General features: G+C 46.1%; 1 protein-coding gene across 3 annotated transcripts; it reads left to right on the plus strand.

Moving 5' to 3' along the window:
• Window positions 1-10,104: 10,104 nt before the first annotated feature.
• On the plus strand, window positions 10,105-18,521 carry TP53INP2 (tumor protein p53 inducible nuclear protein 2). Of its 3 annotated transcripts, none has more exons than XM_031953891.1 (4): window positions 10,105-10,295; window positions 13,081-13,274; window positions 13,895-14,159; window positions 15,137-18,521. In XM_031953891.1, exons 2-4 carry the CDS (start codon window positions 13,145-13,147, stop codon window positions 15,384-15,386), a joined length of 645 nt encoding a protein of 214 aa, XP_031809751.1. In that variant the 5' UTR covers window positions 10,105-10,295; window positions 13,081-13,144; the 3' UTR covers window positions 15,387-18,521. The 3 variants fall into 3 exon arrangements, with proteins under 3 accessions (XP_031809751.1, XP_031809752.1, XP_003756974.1); XM_031953892.1 differs by having other exon boundaries at window positions 13,988-14,159; XM_003756926.4 differs by lacking the exon at window positions 10,105-10,295 and adding an exon at window positions 11,026-11,372.
• Window positions 18,522-19,455: the final 934 nt, after the last annotated feature.

Here is a 19,455-nt window from a genome sequence, read left to right on the forward strand (position 1 = left end):
CATAATGACCAATCACAATTCTATAGGACTCATGTTGAAGCATGCTATCCATCTCCAGCTAGAGAGCTAAGAGATTCAGAGAAGAGCCTGAAGTGTTATTTTCTTCTCTTTCTTTTTCTTGCTTTTGTTTGGGGGTGGAGGGAAGAAATATGGTTAATACACTTTAACATATTTAATATGTATGGAACTACCTGCCATCAGAAGTTTTTGCAAGGGTCAATGTTGAAAAATTACCCACGCATATGTTTTGTCAATAAAAAGCTATAATTTAAAAAAAGAAAGAAACGTGGTTAATGTGAAAAATTGTTTTGCATGACTATACATATTTGTAATGGATTTTGTTTGGTAGAGAAAGAGGAAGGAAAGGAGAGAATTTACAACTGAAAATAAGATTTAAAGAAATTAATATGCCTCCAATTATTTGTCTTTATTTCTATAAAATTATTTAGTATTTATATTTACAGACCTTAAGTGTGTCTTAGTAGATGACAGCACCTCAAAAGTAATTTACAATTTACAAAACACTTTACTTACAAATGTTCTGAAGCCGGTTGTAAAAATATCAGCTTACTAATGAAGAAATAGGGGTTGAGAAACATTAAATGAGTTCTCCTAGGTCACATAACTAATATGTGTCAGACCCTGAGTCTCCTACTCCTGGCCCTCTTGAAGAACTATTTTTCTTGAATCTTCCCCCTTTCTCTTTCAGACCCAGTTCCAATTAGTTAGTTTATCCTGACAAACATCTTCAAAATTGGGGACAAGAGACTACCTTTGGACCCAGGCACATAAGTATGAGAAATCGAAGCAGGTATCCAATCTTTGAAAACTGTATGAATGAAAGAAGCCTTAGCCTCTAGAGATGGAAGTGTCCAATACCATTCTCCAGTGATCTCTTACCAACTTGAACTATAACTTTCCAGGGTCTTCCTGGGTCACTTCCTAACAGGAAGAAGTATCCTGGTTCCCATTCCTCTGGAAGCTGGGCAGGGTAGGTGCTAGACAAACTTGTGCATTCACTGAAGATTTCTAAATTTAAAGTCCTAATTTCCAGCTTTGTTATATACTCTCTGCCCTGGTTCCTATTGCCCACTTCTCTCTCTTCATATATATCCTCTCACTCCATCCTATAGAATAAGAGAGTTGTAAGAGACCTCAGATTGTTATTATTCATTTTTTTCAGTCATGTCTGATTCTTCATGACCCCCTATACCATACTGTCCATGGGATTTTCTTGGCAAAGATATTGCAGTGGGTATTTCCTTCTCCAGTAAATTAAGGCAAACAGAAGCTGTATGACTACCCAGAGTAACACAGCTAGTAATTGTCTGAGGACAGATTTGAACTCAGTGCTTCCAGACTCCAGGCCCAGCACTCTTGGTAGGTTGTTGGTTGGTTGGTTAGCTATTGTTCTTCATTCTCAAAGAGGATCAAAATGACAATCAATATGTTGAGCTCAAGGTCAGCCCAATATGAGCTTGAAAGGTTCTGCCACAAGTCAGGCATAAATAATATGTATGACCTTTTGGAGATATTTCTAAATTTGTGCATCTCACATTTCTTTTGAGTTACTGCAATTCTGCCCATAGATTACAACACCATCTTTGATGGGAGCAAGCCATGCTGGATGGTCCTGTGACAGTGTCTCCCCTGTCACGCAATCGATTCCAGAGTTCTTCAGAGAGACTTTGAGAATGTCTTTGTAACAACACTGGGAAGGCCCAGTGTTCTGTCTATCCATTGAGCTATCCAGCTACCTCTAGGAGACCTCAGAAGTCTAATCCAACTCATTGTCCTAGTCAAGAAGTTCCTTCCAGAAGTATTTATGCAACCTCTGCTCAGATAACTCCAACAACAACAATAGCAGCTGGCATTTATAAAGCACTTTAGGATTTGCTAAGCACTTTTTACATATATTATCTAATTTGATCTTCACAACAATCTTAAGGGGAGGTACCCCAAAGGGGGATCGAATTTTAGAATTAAATGATTTGTCCCAAATCACACAGTTACTTCCCTTTTGAGGAAGGATTAGAATTCAGGCCTTCCTGACTCTTGAGCCAACATTCTATCCAATGCACTATCAGCAACAAAGAATCCTAAACTTCCCCATCACTCACTTATAGGATCATAGGACTTAAGAATTGGAATTTACTTTTTTTTATCATTTAATCCAATTTTTGATCTTAGAGCTAGAGAAACTGTACCAGAGAGCAGAAGGTAATTTGTTCAAGGTCACACAGGAATCCAAAACCAAATTTTCTGATACCAGTATTCTTTCTGGCTCTAGCTTGTTGCTAACTTGTTTCTCTCTTTGCAGGCTCAGAGCTTCTGTCCATAGCATATCTCTCCCACTCCCACCTCACCTCAGCATTACCCCTCAATTCTCTTTCCAAAATTTTCTTAAATTCTTCCTCTTTCATGAAGTTCTCCCTGACTGACCCCTTTGATCTCAAGCAAAATTCCCCTCAGATAAAAACCCTTAGCAGAGCCACTTTCTGAGGGTAGAGGCCCAGCCAGATTGTCAATATTTACTTATGAATTTTTGAGTCTGTCTGTTGCTATTGCATCACCTTCCCTTTTTTCTCCCAACCCCCTTTTATTCCAATGCTCCATGAATCATGCTCTCATTCTGGTCTCATCTCCCAAGTGTTTCTGACAGGACCTTGTTTTCTCTAACTGCAGTGAGCTTCATAAATGTTTCTAATAGGATGAAAAAGAAACATCTGAGTTCTGTCACTTAATGGATCATAGACCATCAAGCTGGTAGGGATCATAGAACATAGAACAAATAATGACATCATTAGAAGGGACTTTAGTGCCTAGAACATAGCCCTCCAAGCTGAGAAGCAGTAGAGGCTGTAGAATACAGAGCTGTTAGGGATCTCAGATGTCATCTAATCAGGAGTCCTTGATCTCTTTGGTAGTATAGGCCCCTTTGGCAGTCTGGTGAAGGTGACATATATCTTCTTAGCATAATTTTTGAATAAACTAAATGAATTTATATAGTGAAAATAAAGATATGATTTTTATTTTCCTGTTCAAGTTCAAGGATGCCCAGAAACCTATCTCATAACGGGTCTTGTGAACCTAGGTTAATAATCCCTAAGCTAATTGAACCCCATCATATTACAGGCCCAGAGAGGAAGATTACCTTCCATAAAGTTAAACCAAAGAATCAGTGTATGACCTAGCCCAGACTAATATTCCTGCTTTCTGACTCCTAGACCAAGGCTTTCTTCACTACAAGACTGATTATGGCATCAGGAGATTGAAGAAAGAAAAAGGAAAAGGAAGGAGATGGGAGTAGGGGGAAAAGTCAGAACTGTAGATCATCTAGTTGTAGTGTCTCATTTTACAGGTGAGAAAACTGAGAAGAAAAACAGATAACAGATACTGAGACAAGACATGTCAGAAAAAGGGAGGAGATGAAAAGGGAGGCAGATGGTCATGAATGAAGAGGCAAGGTAGGCCCTAGACCTGGGAAACAGCCTTTTGGCACAATTAGAATTTGATTGTATAAGCACTATCCAATATCCACTTTCCTCCCCTTGGTTACCCTTCTCCTTTCTGTTCCCCTTGCTTAAATCAAACACAACTCAGTGCCAATCTCCACAAGGCAATGTTTTTTTGACTATTACTGTACATTCCTAGCTTAGTTCCTTGGGGCCTTGATAACTACCTGAATCAACTTCCAAAGTTATTCCAGGCCCTAGTGAGGGGGCCAAGCAGACTGAGTCTCACTTTTCAGACAGGAGCAAGGAATGCTGCTTAATAGCACCTGTCTTTCCTAACACCTCCAACTTCAGGATCGAATTTCCAGTTTTTCTTAGGGAGTTACATAAAACACTGGATTAGAAGGAAGTTTAGAGATCATCTACTCTAATCCTTTGATTTTTTTTTCAGATGAAAAAATAGTCCTGTGATGTAAGGTGACAAACTAAAATCACACAGGTGGTGAAAATTGAAATTTTGATTCAAATCCAGGTCATGTAACTTCAAACCCATTGCTCCTTCCATAAACCACATTTCCTCTCATTCTGTCTCTCAGTCTCTGTCTCTTTGTCTGTCTCTGTCTCTGTCTCTTATCTCTTTCTCTGTTTCTGTCTCGCCATCTCTCTTCCTCTGCCTCTGTCTTTGTCTCTTTTTCTCTCTTGGTCATTTCTGTTTCTGTCTCTCTCTCTCTCTCATACACATTTTCTCTCTCCTTCTCTTAGTTCTGTGACCACACCCAGCAATATCACATCCTTTTGATCTTTGAACTGCTCTAGTGTCTCAAACCCAGGTCATGGAACCTTAAAAAGGGAAATTAAGGATAAGGTAGACTGATCCTTGGACAAAACTGTATTTACCACTTGCATGAATCTTAAGTGTTTTGACCCCAAGCTCATTCTCAATCAGTAAGCATTAATAAGGATATGTCATGTGCCAAGCACTATATTAGGTACTAGGGATAACAATACAAAGAATGAAACTCTCTTTGCCTTTAGAGAACATATATTTGTAGTCTGTTATAAGACTCTGGGGCTATTTCCTAGATCTCCACTCTCACTGATAGTTCAGTTCCCTCAGAGAAAGGGATAGATAGTTGCTTCCTTAGAGTTCTAAGGATATTATTTTTTTTTAATTTTTAAATTTAATTTTTATTTTTTATAAGTTCTTTTTTTGATTCACTTTTTTTATTATTATAGCTTTTTTATTTACAAGATATATGCATAGGTAATTTTTCAGCATTGACAGTTGCAAATCCTTTTGTTCCAATTTTTTTCCCTCCTCCCCACCCCTTCCCCCAGATGGCAGATTGACCAATGCATGTTAAATATGTTAAAGTATAAATTAAATACAATATATGTATACATGTCCCAACAGTTATTTTGCTGGATAAAAAGAGTCAGACTTTGAAGTCTGTGAAGGAAATCAAATGTGCAGGTGACAAAAATAGAGGGATTGGGAATTCTATGTAGTGGTTCATAATCATCTCCCAGAGTCCTTTACCTGGATGCAGCTGGTTCAGTTCATTACTGCTCTATTGGAACTAATTTGGTTCATCTCATTGTTGAAGAAGGCCACATCTAGGAATATTCTTAAGGGACAATGGGGCACTTCTTTTAAAGCTATTGTCTTGAGCCCCCATTCTAGTGTCTTTTTTCATCAACATGATCTGTTAGTTGCAGAGGTAACAATCATTGACTCAGTGATTAGCATCCTAATATCATTTAACCAAATAATATCAATTCACTTTTATTGAAGAAATGCATTAAGAATAGCAAGATCATATTCTCTCCCATACTACTTCAGTTTTGGGGGAGAGTGAATTCAGACTAAAAGCTATAAAGTTTTTAAAAATTTTTATCAAAGCTTTGTCATATCAAATTTATTTTCTGAATGTTGCATAGCCACTGCATGAATTGCTTCTTTCCTTAAAGAAACCAGTATCTCTGAATAAACCAGGGTTTATTCAGTACTGGACTGGACTAAATCAAGAAGGTAGCTTGGAAGCTACTGCCTGCTGGCCTTGGATGCTTTGTAAACTTCCCTTCTTCAACTCATAGTGAACTCTCTTCCAACCAGGAGATTTAATTAAAGATCTCCTCCTCCTCATCTCTTCAGTCCAAGGCATCAAGACAGGAAAGAGAACAAGGTTCAATCATAGCAGCCTTTTGTATTCACATTCTGTTCCAGAGAGAGGCCAATTGAAAAGTCTTCCTTCACCATGAGAACTAGAAACAGTTACACTTGTGTATGGTCTGATGTTCACATGAGGGATTGCATCAGGCTAAACATTTGTACAAGCTCATAAGGGCATTGCTCTCACTGGCCAATTTCCACACTATACATGATAACTGGGGAAAATGCATATTTATGTACATATATACATATATATAAAACAAAGTATATATTATCTTAGTATAGTTTTAAGCTGTATTAGCAGCTTTAATTGCTTAGAAATTCATTAAGACTTTTGGGAAAGTCTGTATATACAAAAGAAATATTGATATTCTAGTTTTTAATGTGATAAACATGGACATAATTCATGTAAATAAAAGAATTTTGGGGAGAACCTCAATAATTTTAAGCATATAAAGAAGTCTTGAGATCAAAAATTTGGAAAATCAATGCTTTAACAATTCTATGAGGAAGGCAAAGGCATTGTTATCCACTATTATTCCAAAGGAGAAAACTCAGACTAAGAGAGGTTAAAGAATTTGCCATGGTCACAAGGGCATATGAGTCAATTTTTAAACTCAGATTCAGGTCTAAAACTTGCCCCTACTCTAAGATGCTTTTACTTAAATAGTTCTGAGAAATCTGTAGTGCAAGTAATTATTCTCATTTTACAGATGGAGAAACTGAGGCTCAGGTAGATGAACTGACCATCAGAGTTACACAGGTGTTGAGAGTTTGGACTTTTACTCAGGTCTTCTAACTCCAAGACTGCCTTCTACCTTTACACATTTACACATACACATAGGGTATGTGAGAAAATGTATAGTGAATAAATTTTCATAAGAGAAAAGGAAACATTCACATCACATCCACAGCCAGAGGAAAAGGCTCGAAGTTCCCCTCCCAGTGGGAGTCTAGGTTATCTTTTGTATTCTGACCCAGTCAGGATTTGTGATCATGGCTAATAGAGTTCTTCCCTCAAAGAGAGTGCCACTAAATCTGGGCTGGGATGTATAAGGGGCCAGTCCATCTCCTACTCTTAAGTATCTGGGGACAGAGGAGGAGGAAAATAAAGTGGTGACCTCTCAAGTTCTATGTAGCTCTAAATCTGTAATCCTAGGGGACATGAGTTTGTGACCCCTAGGAGGGGTCTCCAGTGCCTGAAAATCACTCCATTAATACCTCTCAGGATCCTTGCCTTCTTTCAAAATTTGACTCAGTTTCTAACTCTCCTGTGAGACCTTCTTTGATTCTGAGCGCTCCAGTTCCCCACCCCCACACATACAAACACACCACTTTCTAATGTCTTTTCCTCCTCAAATTATATTGTATCATATTTCTGTATATATCTCTTGTATCCAAGTAAAATAGTTTTTTGAGGTAATTGTAATCTAGATATCCCCAGTCTAGCACAGGGGGTATTTTGTAATTTTAATTGATGCTTAATGTTTGTTGTAAACTAAGATATGACCTATGGCCCTTAAAAGTTGCCATCGGAGTCGTCTTTTAGCTCAGAGAGATCCCCAAAAGATACAGCTTTTCCCTCCCCAGTAATGAGTATGTTCTGGGATGCCATCCATCTGTTACATAGGGACCTTCAAACCCCAAACTTTGACCAGGTCAGAGCTGTAGTTAAATCCTAGTCCTATGACCTGGGATTGATTGGGGTCTTGGGACAAAGCCCAAGGCAGTGATATCACATTGCCCCTTCTGGGCTCCAAGCTAAAAATTCTGACCCTTAGATTCCTCTGATCCTAAATTCCTCCCTGTCAGGCAGCCAATCCAGAAACTGAGCATCTATTATGTCCTTCATTTAGGGTTCCACATTAGTTGAAAAATAATAACTTCCTATAAATTGATTTTCTAGAGGAAGCATGAGTATGGTTGGGTCTTAAAGCATTTTAGGGCTTAGAGAAGGACAATCTAGGCAAGGGGTAGTATGATCAAGGAAGGGGGCCTGTGTGGAAGATGAGATAACCTAAGATGGGGAATTATGGATAATAAATTGGAGGTGCCTAGAACTTGAATGCCAGGCTGAGTAAAAAGCATGCTTTTGTAATATGAAGACCTAGATTCAAATTCCAGCTCCAAGTCAATTAACTTCTATAAAACCTGAGTTTTCTCATTTGTAACATAAGGAGGCTGGACAAGATGATCTCTCAGGTCCCTTTCAGCTCTAAATCACATTATAATCCTGTGACTTTCTCTTCTGGACAATAGGAGCCATTGAAGCTTCCTGAGCAGAGGAGAGATGTGGTCAGAATCATAATTTGAACAGCACTTTTAAGTTTGCAAGAGGCATTACGCATCTCATCTCATTTTATTTTATAACAATCTTGTAAGTAGATGCTATTAGGATTAGAAGTGACAGTCATGGTAAGTCATAGCTATTAAGGATCGGAGGTAGGAATCAAATCCAGGAGTCTGCTGATTCCAAATCCAGCATTCTTTCCAATACACATTTGTTGTCTTTTGTGGAAGGCTTAGAAATCAAACATTGGTCAAAAGGTCAGGGTCAGGGTCAGGGTATAAGGAGTTCATAGCTCTTTCCCTGCTTTGGGCCTAGTGCCTGGGCACAGACAGCAGGAAGATTGAGTCATCATTCTCTGCCAGATTCAAGCATCCTGGGGCCTCACCCTTCTGGGTGAGGCAGTCACATGGGGTCCCTTTTCTTTGTGTCCTGGAGCCAGGCTTGGTGTGGTCAGTGACAAAGTAATAAGGCATGTTTCTGGCCTAACCCCACTTCTAGTCCAAGGTTCCCTAGGATTCTCAAGTCCACAGCTTCCTGTTGTGCCATGGTGGGCAGACAAACATGGACCCCAAAGAGACTCATGAGTCAATCCAGCTTCTGTGCACTGACCCCTTTTCTATCAAGGAGAAGACTTAGACCCTCCTACTCCCTCCCCCAAATATCTCCTTATCCTCAAAAGGGGGCCTTAAGTGTAGGATCCTGGGAGTTCTCCTCTAGCAAGTGAGGAACTGGAAGTATAAGGTTTTGCAGCTGTAGATTCCTGGAAAGAGTGGAAGTTTGAGATTTAGAGTGAAAAAAGAGTTGAAAGATCAAGTCTTATCCTCTCATTGTGCAAATGGGGAAAATAAGACTCAGAGGAGAAATAATTTGCTTAATGTTGCCAAGTTAATGGCATAGCTGATTGAAGGAATGGGATGAAAAATCATAAAACTTAAAAGTGTCAGGAAACCTACGTCCTCTGAGTGTTTTGGACTCCTAAGTGTTTTCCTTTTTCTGCATTTCAGTTTGTTTCTCCATGACAAGAGAAATGGACTATGGTCTTCAAGATGCCTTTCCATCAATTATCAAGCACCCACTAGGTGCCAGACATTGTGCTAAGTGCTGACAATACAAAGATAAAAATGAAACAGTCTCTATAGTTACAGAGCTTGCCTTCTCTTCTGTCTCCAGTTTTGAAGTGCTAGGTTTGAAGCCAGGTTTGTGGGTTGCAGAATTGGACTGCTAGGGAAAGAATTCAAATTCCACAGACTTTAGCTTGAGGGACTCTCTTATTCTTAAAACTAAGGGCCCTCTCAAGGAATGGAGATTCCTTGTTGTTCCAGTCTTCTAGGCTTATTTCCCCTGTAGCTACCTCCTCCATAAAGATCCGGGAGCCAGAAGCTTCTGAACATCTTAAGTACCCCACTAGCTCTTGACCATTTTTTAAGGTCCCTATCCCATATCCTAAAGTCCTAGAACCTCTGAAGGCCGTTGAACTTTAAATGAACCAAGGTGGTTCAAATGTGACCTTTTCTCCAGGGCCCTCACCCGAGTTTTCTCCAGGGGCCCTGAATTTAGGGCTCCCTATTCTTTGGCACTCCGTGCCTTCCTGACTCCCCCAGGATTCCCAGGGACCCTCAGGAAATCTCATTCATGCTTGAGGATCAGCAGGGGGCCCTTCCATACAGACAATCTCCCCTAGAGCTCCTAAGACCCAGGAGACCAGTATTACCGGATCTCTCCTTTCACCTCCCCCTTCTGCAGAGGACAGGGGCGGGGTTGGATAAAGAATGTAGGGGGACGAAAGGGGCAGGAAGAATTGGGGAGGTAACCACCCGACCCGGTGCCCAAGGTGGGGAGGTTAGGAGGGGGAGCGCGGGGCTAGAGGATAGTCTGGGCCCACCCAAGTGGGTCAAGCAGGACTGACCCACTGGGCCGGCTCAGGACGAAAGGAGGCTGGTCGGAAACGCCAAGTGTTGTTATGCCCTGTTGTGGCTGGATCCCCGGGATGGGGGTAGGGGATCCGAGCAGGGGGAGGACGCACAATTCTTGATTGGCCTTGAGCCGCCGGGCCGTGACGTGAGGGCGGGCGGGCCCCTTTGTGACGTCACAATCAGCTGTTTGAGCGTTCCAATTTGTGCCGTGAGCCCCGGCGGATCTGCTGCCAATACACCAACCCCCGCCGGGAGCGCTGGAAGCAAAGCCCGCATCCCCGCGACCAGCTAGCCCCGGAGCCGGCCCCCAGCGATGCTGCTGGACCTCTAAGGAGCCTCCTGCTTCAGGACACTCCGCCGCGGCCGGCTTCCTCTCCCTTTTCCCGTCGCCTGCTCCCAGCTCCGGCCCGGCCACTCGGCGCTCGCTGCCCCGGGACGTGGCCGGCGCCTGCAAGCAGCCCCAGGTCAGTGCATCCCGGACCGGGCCTCTCCCTGCAGCTCGGAGCCGGGCCGACCGGGCGCTGTCGGAAGCGCGACGCGGCGGGGGGCTCGGGGCTGTGCCTGTGACCGCCCGGGACTTTAGGGGCCGCTCGTGGCTCTCGGGCTCCGGCTCCGGGGGCGGCGCGGACGTTGGGGTGGGAGGAACAGCCCTGGGGGGTGGAACATGGTCGGGAAGGGGGCCTGCGGCTCTGCGCCGGACGGGGGCTGCTCGGGGCTTTCTGGGAGGGAGGGCGCTACGCAGACGCTCCTGCCGAGGGGACGGAGGGGCTGGAGGAAGCGCGAGGGCTCCCGCATCGCGGCTGCTCGGCCCGCATGCAGACCCTGCCTCTTCTGAGTGCGGACCCCAGGGCTGCGGAGGCCGGGCCGGCCCGAGAGCGCTAGCCCTTCGTCCCGCGGGGCTGCCCGCCCTCCTCAGCTAGAGATCCGGCTTCACTCCTGGGCCTTTGTCTCTGGGCTTCGCCGCTTCTCCAACCGCAGGAGCCCAGAGCCCCACTGCCCGCGGCCCATTGGCTCCCGGGGCTTGCCGCTGCGGTTACGTCATCATATTTGCATATGACATTGACTCGTCACCAAGGCCGGCTCCTCCCCGCCACCCTCTACTCCCCCAACTCTGGCTGTCCTCTGGTGACCCGGCTGGCTTGGAGCTGGATAGAGCCCTGATGGGGCGAGGCTGTGGCTGGCCGGGAGGGGAAGGGGTGCTGGGGGGCGATAGCGTCGGTGTTGGGACCCTGGCTAGGAAGGGCCCATTAGTAACCGAGGCTTGACCTCCGGCTCTAGCGGGTCTCCCTAGGGCCACCCAGAGCAAGTAATGATTGGCGCGCATTAGGCTTTAAAACTCCCGGGAAAGAGCTTTCTGGGAGAAGCCGCGCAGGGACTCCGGCCGTGCGAGGGTTGGTGCCGGTGCCGTTTCCTCCCGGCCTGCCCAGCTCTGGCGGGCGCTCCCGGGAACGAGGCAAGGGAGGCATCAGGGTAATGCAGTCCCGGAGCTTATGACCTCTGCGGCCGCAATGCCTGTCCGGGGTCCAGTTGGAGCTGGGCAGGTTTGTCTTACTTCACTCCGTGGGCCCGTTTCCTTTCCTGCTTCTCTCCTCGTCCTTGAAGGGGGAGCCACGTTGGGTGGGCAGGCCGAGAACAAGGCCGTTATCCTCCTGGAGGGCTGAGGATGCAGGGCGCTCATGGCCAATGTGCCCGCTGCGAAGCCTCGAATTGGGGGTCAGATCTCCCAGATTCCCGGCCAGGCTAAGCTAAACGGGCTGTTGGGCAAAAATTTCCCCTCTGCAACCCTCAAGCTTCCCAGTCTATAAAACCGGGACAACAGACTATCTCCTTCACCAGGTGGCTGTGGGCTGAGCGCCCACAAAGCACTGGAAATGTAAGGACGACTCTGATGAGAATGATCCCTTTCCCGTGAAAGCGATTGTACTGGGAGGCCAGGCAAGAATTTGGCTGGAGGGCAGGCCTAGCTTTTCAGAGCTGAGATTCTGGGGTCCCATTCTTAGCTGCACCACTGACTCACTGGGAGCCACCGTATCTATTTTGGGCACCTCTTGCAATGACTAAAGGGATTTGTTCTCCCAAGGGCTATTTGGGGAAGTCAAAAACAAGGAAATGGTGTGGCTGAGAGGAACCTGCTTGGGTTCTGATGCTCCCACAGAAGTGGTGGGATCCAGGTGTGTAAGGATCCCAGTTCTTGACAATGGTGTGAAATGCTTAAGTTCCTGAACCAAATCTGTCTCAGTCTTCAGCTAGGAAGTCAAAGCTAAAGGAGACCTTAGAGACCATAACATTACAAATGGGAATGCTTTGCCTAAGGTCAAACAATTAGTATCATAATTGGAACTGAGGTTTCCTGCCTCCAAACCCAGTGCTCTTTTCCATCTACCTTGCAGCCCCTTGGACCTCAGAGCTGACTCTGAGTGGTGCCAGATCCCTTTCTTAGGCGGAGCTTTCCCTGTAATCAACTTTTTTTTTTTTTTTTTTTTTTAAGTGAAAGAGGTCTGGTACAGGGAATGCAAGATGAGGGAACTCCCTGTACTGACGTATCAGAAATTCTTCAGCAACTTATTTGTCTGGGGAACTGACTGACTTGCTCAAGATCATATAATCAGTGTCAGAAGTAGAAAGTGAGCTTGGATGGAGCCACTCCATGGATGGATTATCTATTCAATGAACAGGCTGCTCTCAATTCCCTAAGACAGAGCACTCTTTAGACTATTTTAGGAATTGGGGATACAGGATGCACTGGATAGAAAAACTGACTGGTTATTCAATTTCAGGCCTAGAATATGCGGACCCAAAGCTCTGAGTTGTCTCAGAGCAAATAGATGAGGAAATGTATTTAGCTTGCTGTCCTGCGGGGAGAATAAGAGGCCTGGGGAGGGGGTGGTAGGAGGAAGATACTCAGTACTTGTGGGAATGACTGCCTCCCTGGGCCCATGCTTTGTGCCCAAGGATTCTTCTCTGTTGCAGGAAACTTTGCTCAGCTTTTGGTAGAGGGGAGATAAATTTCTTCCTTGTCTTCCTCCTACTCCCTCCAGGGACTTTCCCTTTCTTACATGTGTTAAAGGCTTATTCTATACCCCTTTCTCAAAATCTATCCCCCCTGGGATCTAGAACATTTCTACTTCCTATGTCAGGTATGAAGAGCAGCCCTGCATGGACAACAAGGATCTTCTCTATCCCAGCCTGACTGAGAGATGTGGGAGCAGGAACCAGGATCTGACTGATTTTTAGCTTCCTTGTCCTCAGGTCTCTGTAAGGCTACTGAAGCTGGGCCTTCCACTGCTACCTCCCCTACCCCGCCTCGTGCACGATGTTCCAACGACTCACCAGCCTCTTCTTTAGCACCAGCCCACCATCTGAGGAGCCTCCCTCCCCCAAAGCCTTCATCTGCCCTGAGAATGAGGAAGAAGTGGATGGCTGGCTTATTATTGACCTGCCTGGTAAGTGGCTGGAGAAGACCTTGAGTGGCTGACTGCCCCAGCCTGTTCCACTTCAGAGTCTACACAAGGGTCTCTGGACTTAAGAGAGCTGGGTTGGGAGTAGGGCTAGAATTCCTGGGTCCTCACACCCCTCATATTGGGAAGAGAGGATGGCTAGGAGATATTCCAAATTCCCTTTCAAGGCTCATTTGAAGGTATTCAGGGAAAATGAAGTTTGTGGAGGTCTAAGAGAGTGACTTCTATTGCAGGGAGTAGGGGGAAGACCTCTGGTCAGCCTAGAGGACTGGGTACCGGCTTGAGAGAGATCCTAGGGAAGTATCCAGAGGGGTTCCCTAGGCCTCTGACCAGGAGGGGTTTGCTGGTCCCTTCCCCCAGGGCTAGCAGCTGCTTTTAAAGGAATTGCTTGTTACTCTAGTCGTAGAGGAGTAGGAACAAGCCTGTCCTCAGGGAGGAGAAAAAAAGAATTAACCAGAGATGGGTGCCAGCTGGGGGGAAAGGCTCTTCTGACACCAATGGGCTTTGGGTCTGACTAATTATTCCCCTTTCTCTTCCCTACCCTACCATGTGTCCCTGTATGTGTGGTGCCCTGCCCCTGCTGCCGCTCCTCTCCCTCCCCCCAGATAGTTTTGCTGCCCCACCAAGTCCCAAAGCAGCCCCCCCCTGCTTGCTGGATGAGAGCTGGTTTGTTACCCCTCCCGCCTGTTTCACTGCAGAGGGGCCTGAGCTGGGGCCTGCTCACCTGGAGAGCAGCCCCTTGGAGGACCTGCTCATCGAGCACCCCAGTATGTCTGTCTATGTCACTGGCAGTACCATCGTCCTGGAGCCTGGACCCGACCGGAGCCTGACCCCTCCCCGGAGCCCACCTCCAGCCAGAGCTGGCCACCGGTGAGCCAGGGATGGGATAGGGAAGGAAGAGTGTAGACTGAGACTAGGATAAGGGGCTGGGCAATCTGAACCCTGATGGAAAAGGCACCTGGGCCTGGTGGGTGCAGCCCTCCCCCAGAGTGCCCGCCCAGGCTGAGCCAGAAGCTGTCTGGAAGTGCTCCCCGTTCTGATCCGAGCACCGAGGGCGCCCCTTTTTATGGTCCTGAGGTTGGGTCACTTAGGTTTTCTAACAGACATGTAGAGCTAGACAAGGGGCTTCCTGTGTGTTCGTGTAGAGGGGAAGGGGGAGTTCCCAATGGCGTTTCAGTTCTGGAGCTATGGTCATAGTCAGAATCATCTCTGTCCCTGGGAGATCGTAGTCATGAGTGGAAAAGTGAGGTATCGAGCTAGGATGTACTGGGGTCTTCTAAAGTCCCATATGAGGTAGGGCCTGGCTGTGCCAGGAAAGGCCAAGAATAAGATTCCCTGGTGGCAAGGAAGGCTCTTTGGGGTGAAGATAAATAACTTAAGCCAAGGGTTAATTTAACCCTTTTTTTTGTTTTTGGGTGGTGACATGAACCTACAGATTTATTTTTTTAAGACATTCACAGAGAATTCCTGGCCTAAGCAGGACTCTGGTCCTTGAGTGAGCCCAGCTTGAGGGGAGGAAGGGACTGTTGCCGAGTAGTGTAGCCAGAGAGAAGTACAGTAAGGCTGGAAGAATCCGTATAAGTAATCCTTTTGGGGGAGGAGGGAATGGCACAGAGGACTTTAAAGAGAGGGCACTTTCATGTTAGATGAGTTGTATAGGGTAGATTGGAGGTAGGGAAGTTAGCTGGCCAAGAGTCCCAGCAGGAGACCAAGCCAGCCTAGCAGTGGAAAGGGCCAGAATTTGAGGTCAGGCAGGATGGGGAGTTTGGGGGATCCTGGGGTTGTGGGTGGTGGTTGGGCCTCCTCCAAGCCCGTTCTGAGCCTCCTATGTGCCTCCTCTTCCCAAGGGAGGTCATGCAGTCCCGACGGGATCCAGGCCCCAGGCATCACACAGCCTCGATGCCCCCTCGGACAGCGGTGCTGGAAAAGGCCAGTCAGGCCCGGTGGGTGCAGCGAGCCCGCCAGAAGGCTGACCGGCAGAGGCTGAGCCCCAAGGTTGTCCAGCGGCAGAACCGTATTCGAGAGCGCCATCCCCGCCGGTCCAAGCACCAGGGCAGCTTTCTCCACCAGCCGTGCCAGCGCCAGTTCAATTACTGACGATCCTGAGGTCGCCTGTCTGCCCATTCTGGGCTGCTCCACTCTACACTGCTCTCAAATAAACCTCTCACCAGCCTCCCTCCCCCTCCCCACACACTACCCTCCCCCACTTCTTCTCACCAGCCTGCTCCTGCCACTTGTTCTGGACCCAAGTGGTGATCCCTACATGCTCCATGGACTTGTTGGCCAAAGCCCCAATTCCCCAAGGAGAGGAGAAGTGTTGCTAGCCATCCCCGTGGGGTCAACGCCTCCCTCTGGTCATTTCCTTGTCCCAGATCTCCATCCCCTTACTTGGGATGTCCGCATCCGAACCCATTTCTCCCTCCTTCTCAGAATCCTGTCTTGTAAATTCTGATCCCCTTCTTCTCCCCAACCTTGATCCTCTTGTTTCCTTCTACATCTAACTCCACCTACACACATACAAAACACTAGTTCCATCACGAAACTGCCCCTCCCTAAGCTCCCTACTAGGAAAACTGTCCAGTGAGTGACCGAAGTGTGACTTTTCTAAAGCTCCTTGACAAATCTTGGCAACTGGGCTGCAATGCCCTAAGGCCCGTTTCTATTGTCTGTGCCCTCGTACAGACTCCTTAGAGCTGGCCTAGGCCTCTGAAGGTAAAGTATGTTGGAGAGGGCTGTGAGATGTGAAACTTGAAAGTGAAAGAACGGAGGGATTTAGACAGGGACAGAAAGCCAGAGACAGACTTGAGAATGATAAATGACTCAAGGGAAGTAGCTCTGGAGAAAGGAACCCCCGAGTACAGGAAAGCTGGATTTTTACTAGTTGAGAGGGACCCTGGCTCAGAAGGCTGCTTTGGTGTATTTAGGTGGTTTCCTCCATCTGATCCCATCATAGACCATGGCCAGAAAGGACTACTTCTGATTCAGCTGACTCCTCTCACTTATCCTGCTCCATTGGAGTCGGGGAATCCAGGTGAGCTTGTGAAACCTAGTCTAGCAGTTTTCCTGGGGGTTAGAGGCTCTCTAGGAACTGGGTTGAGGGCAATGAAAAGGATAACTTCTGATCTCAGCCTGAAGGCTCTAATGATGGGCTGCCCAATTTCCTGCCTCAACACCAGAGTTCTGTGCTTTAGATTATAAATGTCTCACCCACCCTAGAGCTAGAAATAAATCTCTGCTCCAGGATGGACAGGTCTTCTGGAAGGTTCACAGCTTTCCAATATTGACTATTGTTTAGATCTAGGCCTTGGAAGAAGGGCAGAGAAGCACCTCCTCTGGCCCTTTCACTGCCCACCCATTCTGAGGTTATCGCATCTCTAGGGAACTGGAGCTATTAGTATCAACCTTTACCGAAGTTCCCTACCTTTGTTTTGTTTTTGTCCTTGAAGTGTGTGGGAGAGGGAGACAAGGTCCCAAAACTATAGCCAGCCTGGGACTTAAGTAGTTGCCCCTTTTGACGCTGTGGGCTATGAATTCCGGGCTTAGATACCAGCAACCCCCCTTGCAATGCCCTGAATAGCCCTGTCAGTTTCTAGATTATTTTTTCTTGTCTCTTTATCTTGATTTATTTCTTAAGCTAGTTCTGTATCTTGAAACTTTCAAGCATCTTTCCTCTACTGCCGGTCATTCTGCCCACATGCTCCTTTTCACATTTCTTGGCCCTGGCTCTATAGCCAGAGAACAAGGCTAGCTTCCTGAGCCCAGGTGCCAATAGCTTAATTAGCTAGCTATGTGGGCAGAGGCTCCCAGTCCCAAGGAACAAACTCAATTATTTTTTAAAAATTAAAATGAGACATTTTTAAAAGACTTTCAGCTTGCTTAGAAGCCAGTGATTTAAGATTACATCCTGTCCCTTCTAAGATTCTCTCAACCTTCTTGCAAGTCTTTCTCTCCAAACCCCCACTTCAGTCACACCCAGATACCCCACTTCAGTCACACCCAGATATGCTGAAATGTTCAAAGTTCCCATCTTCCCTGTTGCAATTCTGGGGAGCTGCTTATTGGGGACTGGAGTGAAGGATGTCTGAAGAGCAGGAGCCTACCATCCTAAATCTTGCTTGCCTGTTTATGCCTGCCTCCCCCTCAAGGCTCCTTCAAGTCTTTGTAACCAAGGATCAACACAACCTTATAAGACTTTTTTTTTTTTTTTTTACCATCCCATTGAAAATGTAGCATCTGAGTGTGGCAATATTTTACGTCTATAGATTTTTAAGACTTGACACCACTCCATCCCCCATTTGTTCGACTACAGAGCCACCAGATCTTCTCATGCTATATGGACTGTGTATGTGCCTTTCACCCTTAGCATGGTTCAGGGTTTTTCAAACCACAGAACTTGAACAAATTAAGGAACCAGGATTCACGAAGTCCTATGCAACCTAAGACAGGGAGTCAGTCTGCAGTGACAACTGTTTCAGAGACATTGGGGAAATGACCAGTTTGTGAGGAGTATTAGTTAGACATTAGTATAACCAGCACTTCCAACATAATTGTGTGTGCGCGCGTGTGTGTGTGTTGGGGGAAGATGCCCATCTTTTTGTTATAATGGTTTGTTTCTAAAAAGTGCGCTGTTCACAAGGACAGCATCACTCTTTCCCTACTGAGTTTCGAGAGCATGAACCTGCCCTTCTCTTGCCCCAAGTATCACTTCCTGGCCCCCTGCTCCCCTCTCTTCTCACAAGAGGGCCACTGTGTGTGTGTTTGTGCAGTTGTGACCGATTTTAAGCATACATGTGCAATGAAGAACCCACCAATTGGCCCCTTAGACAGAGCGCCTCCTCTCCTCTCTCTCAGAGGGCATCACTGCCCCCCCAGGTGCTCCAGATCTCGATTGCCTTACTAAATCCACATGGCTTTGAACTAGGGGGCTTAATGCAGACAAACCACCCACTTTCTGATACCTGACTGTAGCCCTGCTGCCTGGTTCCAAACAAAGCTAGCAAGCTGCGTCTCTGTCATATGCTGAGCCCAGATTCTAGGAGGAACCTACCTTAGGATGTTTAAAATGTGTGTTGGTGGACTCAAGGATGCAACCACCTTGACTCAGTCGTGGTGTGTGTGTGTATGTGTGTGCGTGTAACAGGACTTGTGAGTGTTAGATTGTAATGCTATTCCTCTGTGGGGGAAAAAATTAATATAAAGGAAAACACAAGAAATAAAAATCTATTTAAAGGATATACTGAAGTTGAATTATCTTGGTTTAGAATGTGCCAGAGATTCCATGCTTATGAGGCACTGAGTAGGAAAAGTGACACGTTATGGGCACGCTGGGACAAAGCCATATTTCTAGTTCCATTTTGCTCCCTGATAGGTGACAATATCAGGGATGAGGTAGTGCTATTCTGCCCTATCATTCCTATGTGGGGCTGTTCTGCTATATGTAGTATGAACCTGAAAGTCAGGATCCATAAGCAGAAGGCAATAAGAACATAGAAACACGGCACTATTTTTGAGGAGATGAGGTACAAGCCCTACTTATTTAGGACCTAGAAGGTCTAGCTCAGGGGTGGGAAATGCGATTACAGAGCCCCACTGGGCCTTCAAATGTGGCTCAGATTACCCTCAAGGACGATACTGATCAGGAGACACTATGAATAGTGACCATCAAATGCCAGAAAGGACCCCAAATAAAATGGCCTATTGATCTAATGGGAAAGATAAGGCCTGAATCTGAAGACTGAAGGACATAGCAAGGGAAACCAATACATATCCCTCTTGGTCGGCCAAGGGCTCCTAAGACGCCCATGTGCACTCACATCTTCAGGCCTCAAATCTCTTTTTACTTCAGCTGGAGGAGATGGATAATAGCTAACATATATGTAGTGCCTACTATGTCCCAGGAACTAGGATGAGTTTTACAACTATCTTGTTTGATTTTCACAATCACCTTGGGAAGTAGATATCTCCATTTTACAGATGGAGAAACTGAGGCAAAGACATGAATTGATTTGCCCAGGCTCTCACAGTTGTCCAAGAACACCTAAGGACCTTTGGACAGAATGGCTGTGCTCAGCGTCTTCAATTAATAGTATCCTTCTATACCCAAGGGGATAGATTTAGAACTAGAGGGCATCTCCAAGATTCCTTAATCCTGCATTTGCAATCAGGA

This window comes from Sarcophilus harrisii, chromosome 2 (assembly GCF_902635505.1).
Source record: "Sarcophilus harrisii chromosome 2, mSarHar1.11, whole genome shotgun sequence".
NCBI lineage: Eukaryota > Metazoa > Chordata > Mammalia > Dasyuromorphia > Dasyuridae > Sarcophilus > Sarcophilus harrisii.

Coding starts and splice junctions, on each gene's coding strand:
- TP53INP2 (XM_031953891.1), top strand. CDS start 13,145: ATGTTCCAACGACTCACCAGCCTCTTCTTTAGCACCAGCCCACCATCT. Junction 13,275..13,894: donor GCTTATTATTGACCTGCCTG/GTAAGTGGCTGG, acceptor CCCTCCCCCCAG/ATAGTTTTGCTGCCCCACCA. Junction 14,160..15,136: donor CCAGCCAGAGCTGGCCACCG/GTGAGCCAGGGA, acceptor CCTCTTCCCAAG/GGAGGTCATGCAGTCCCGAC.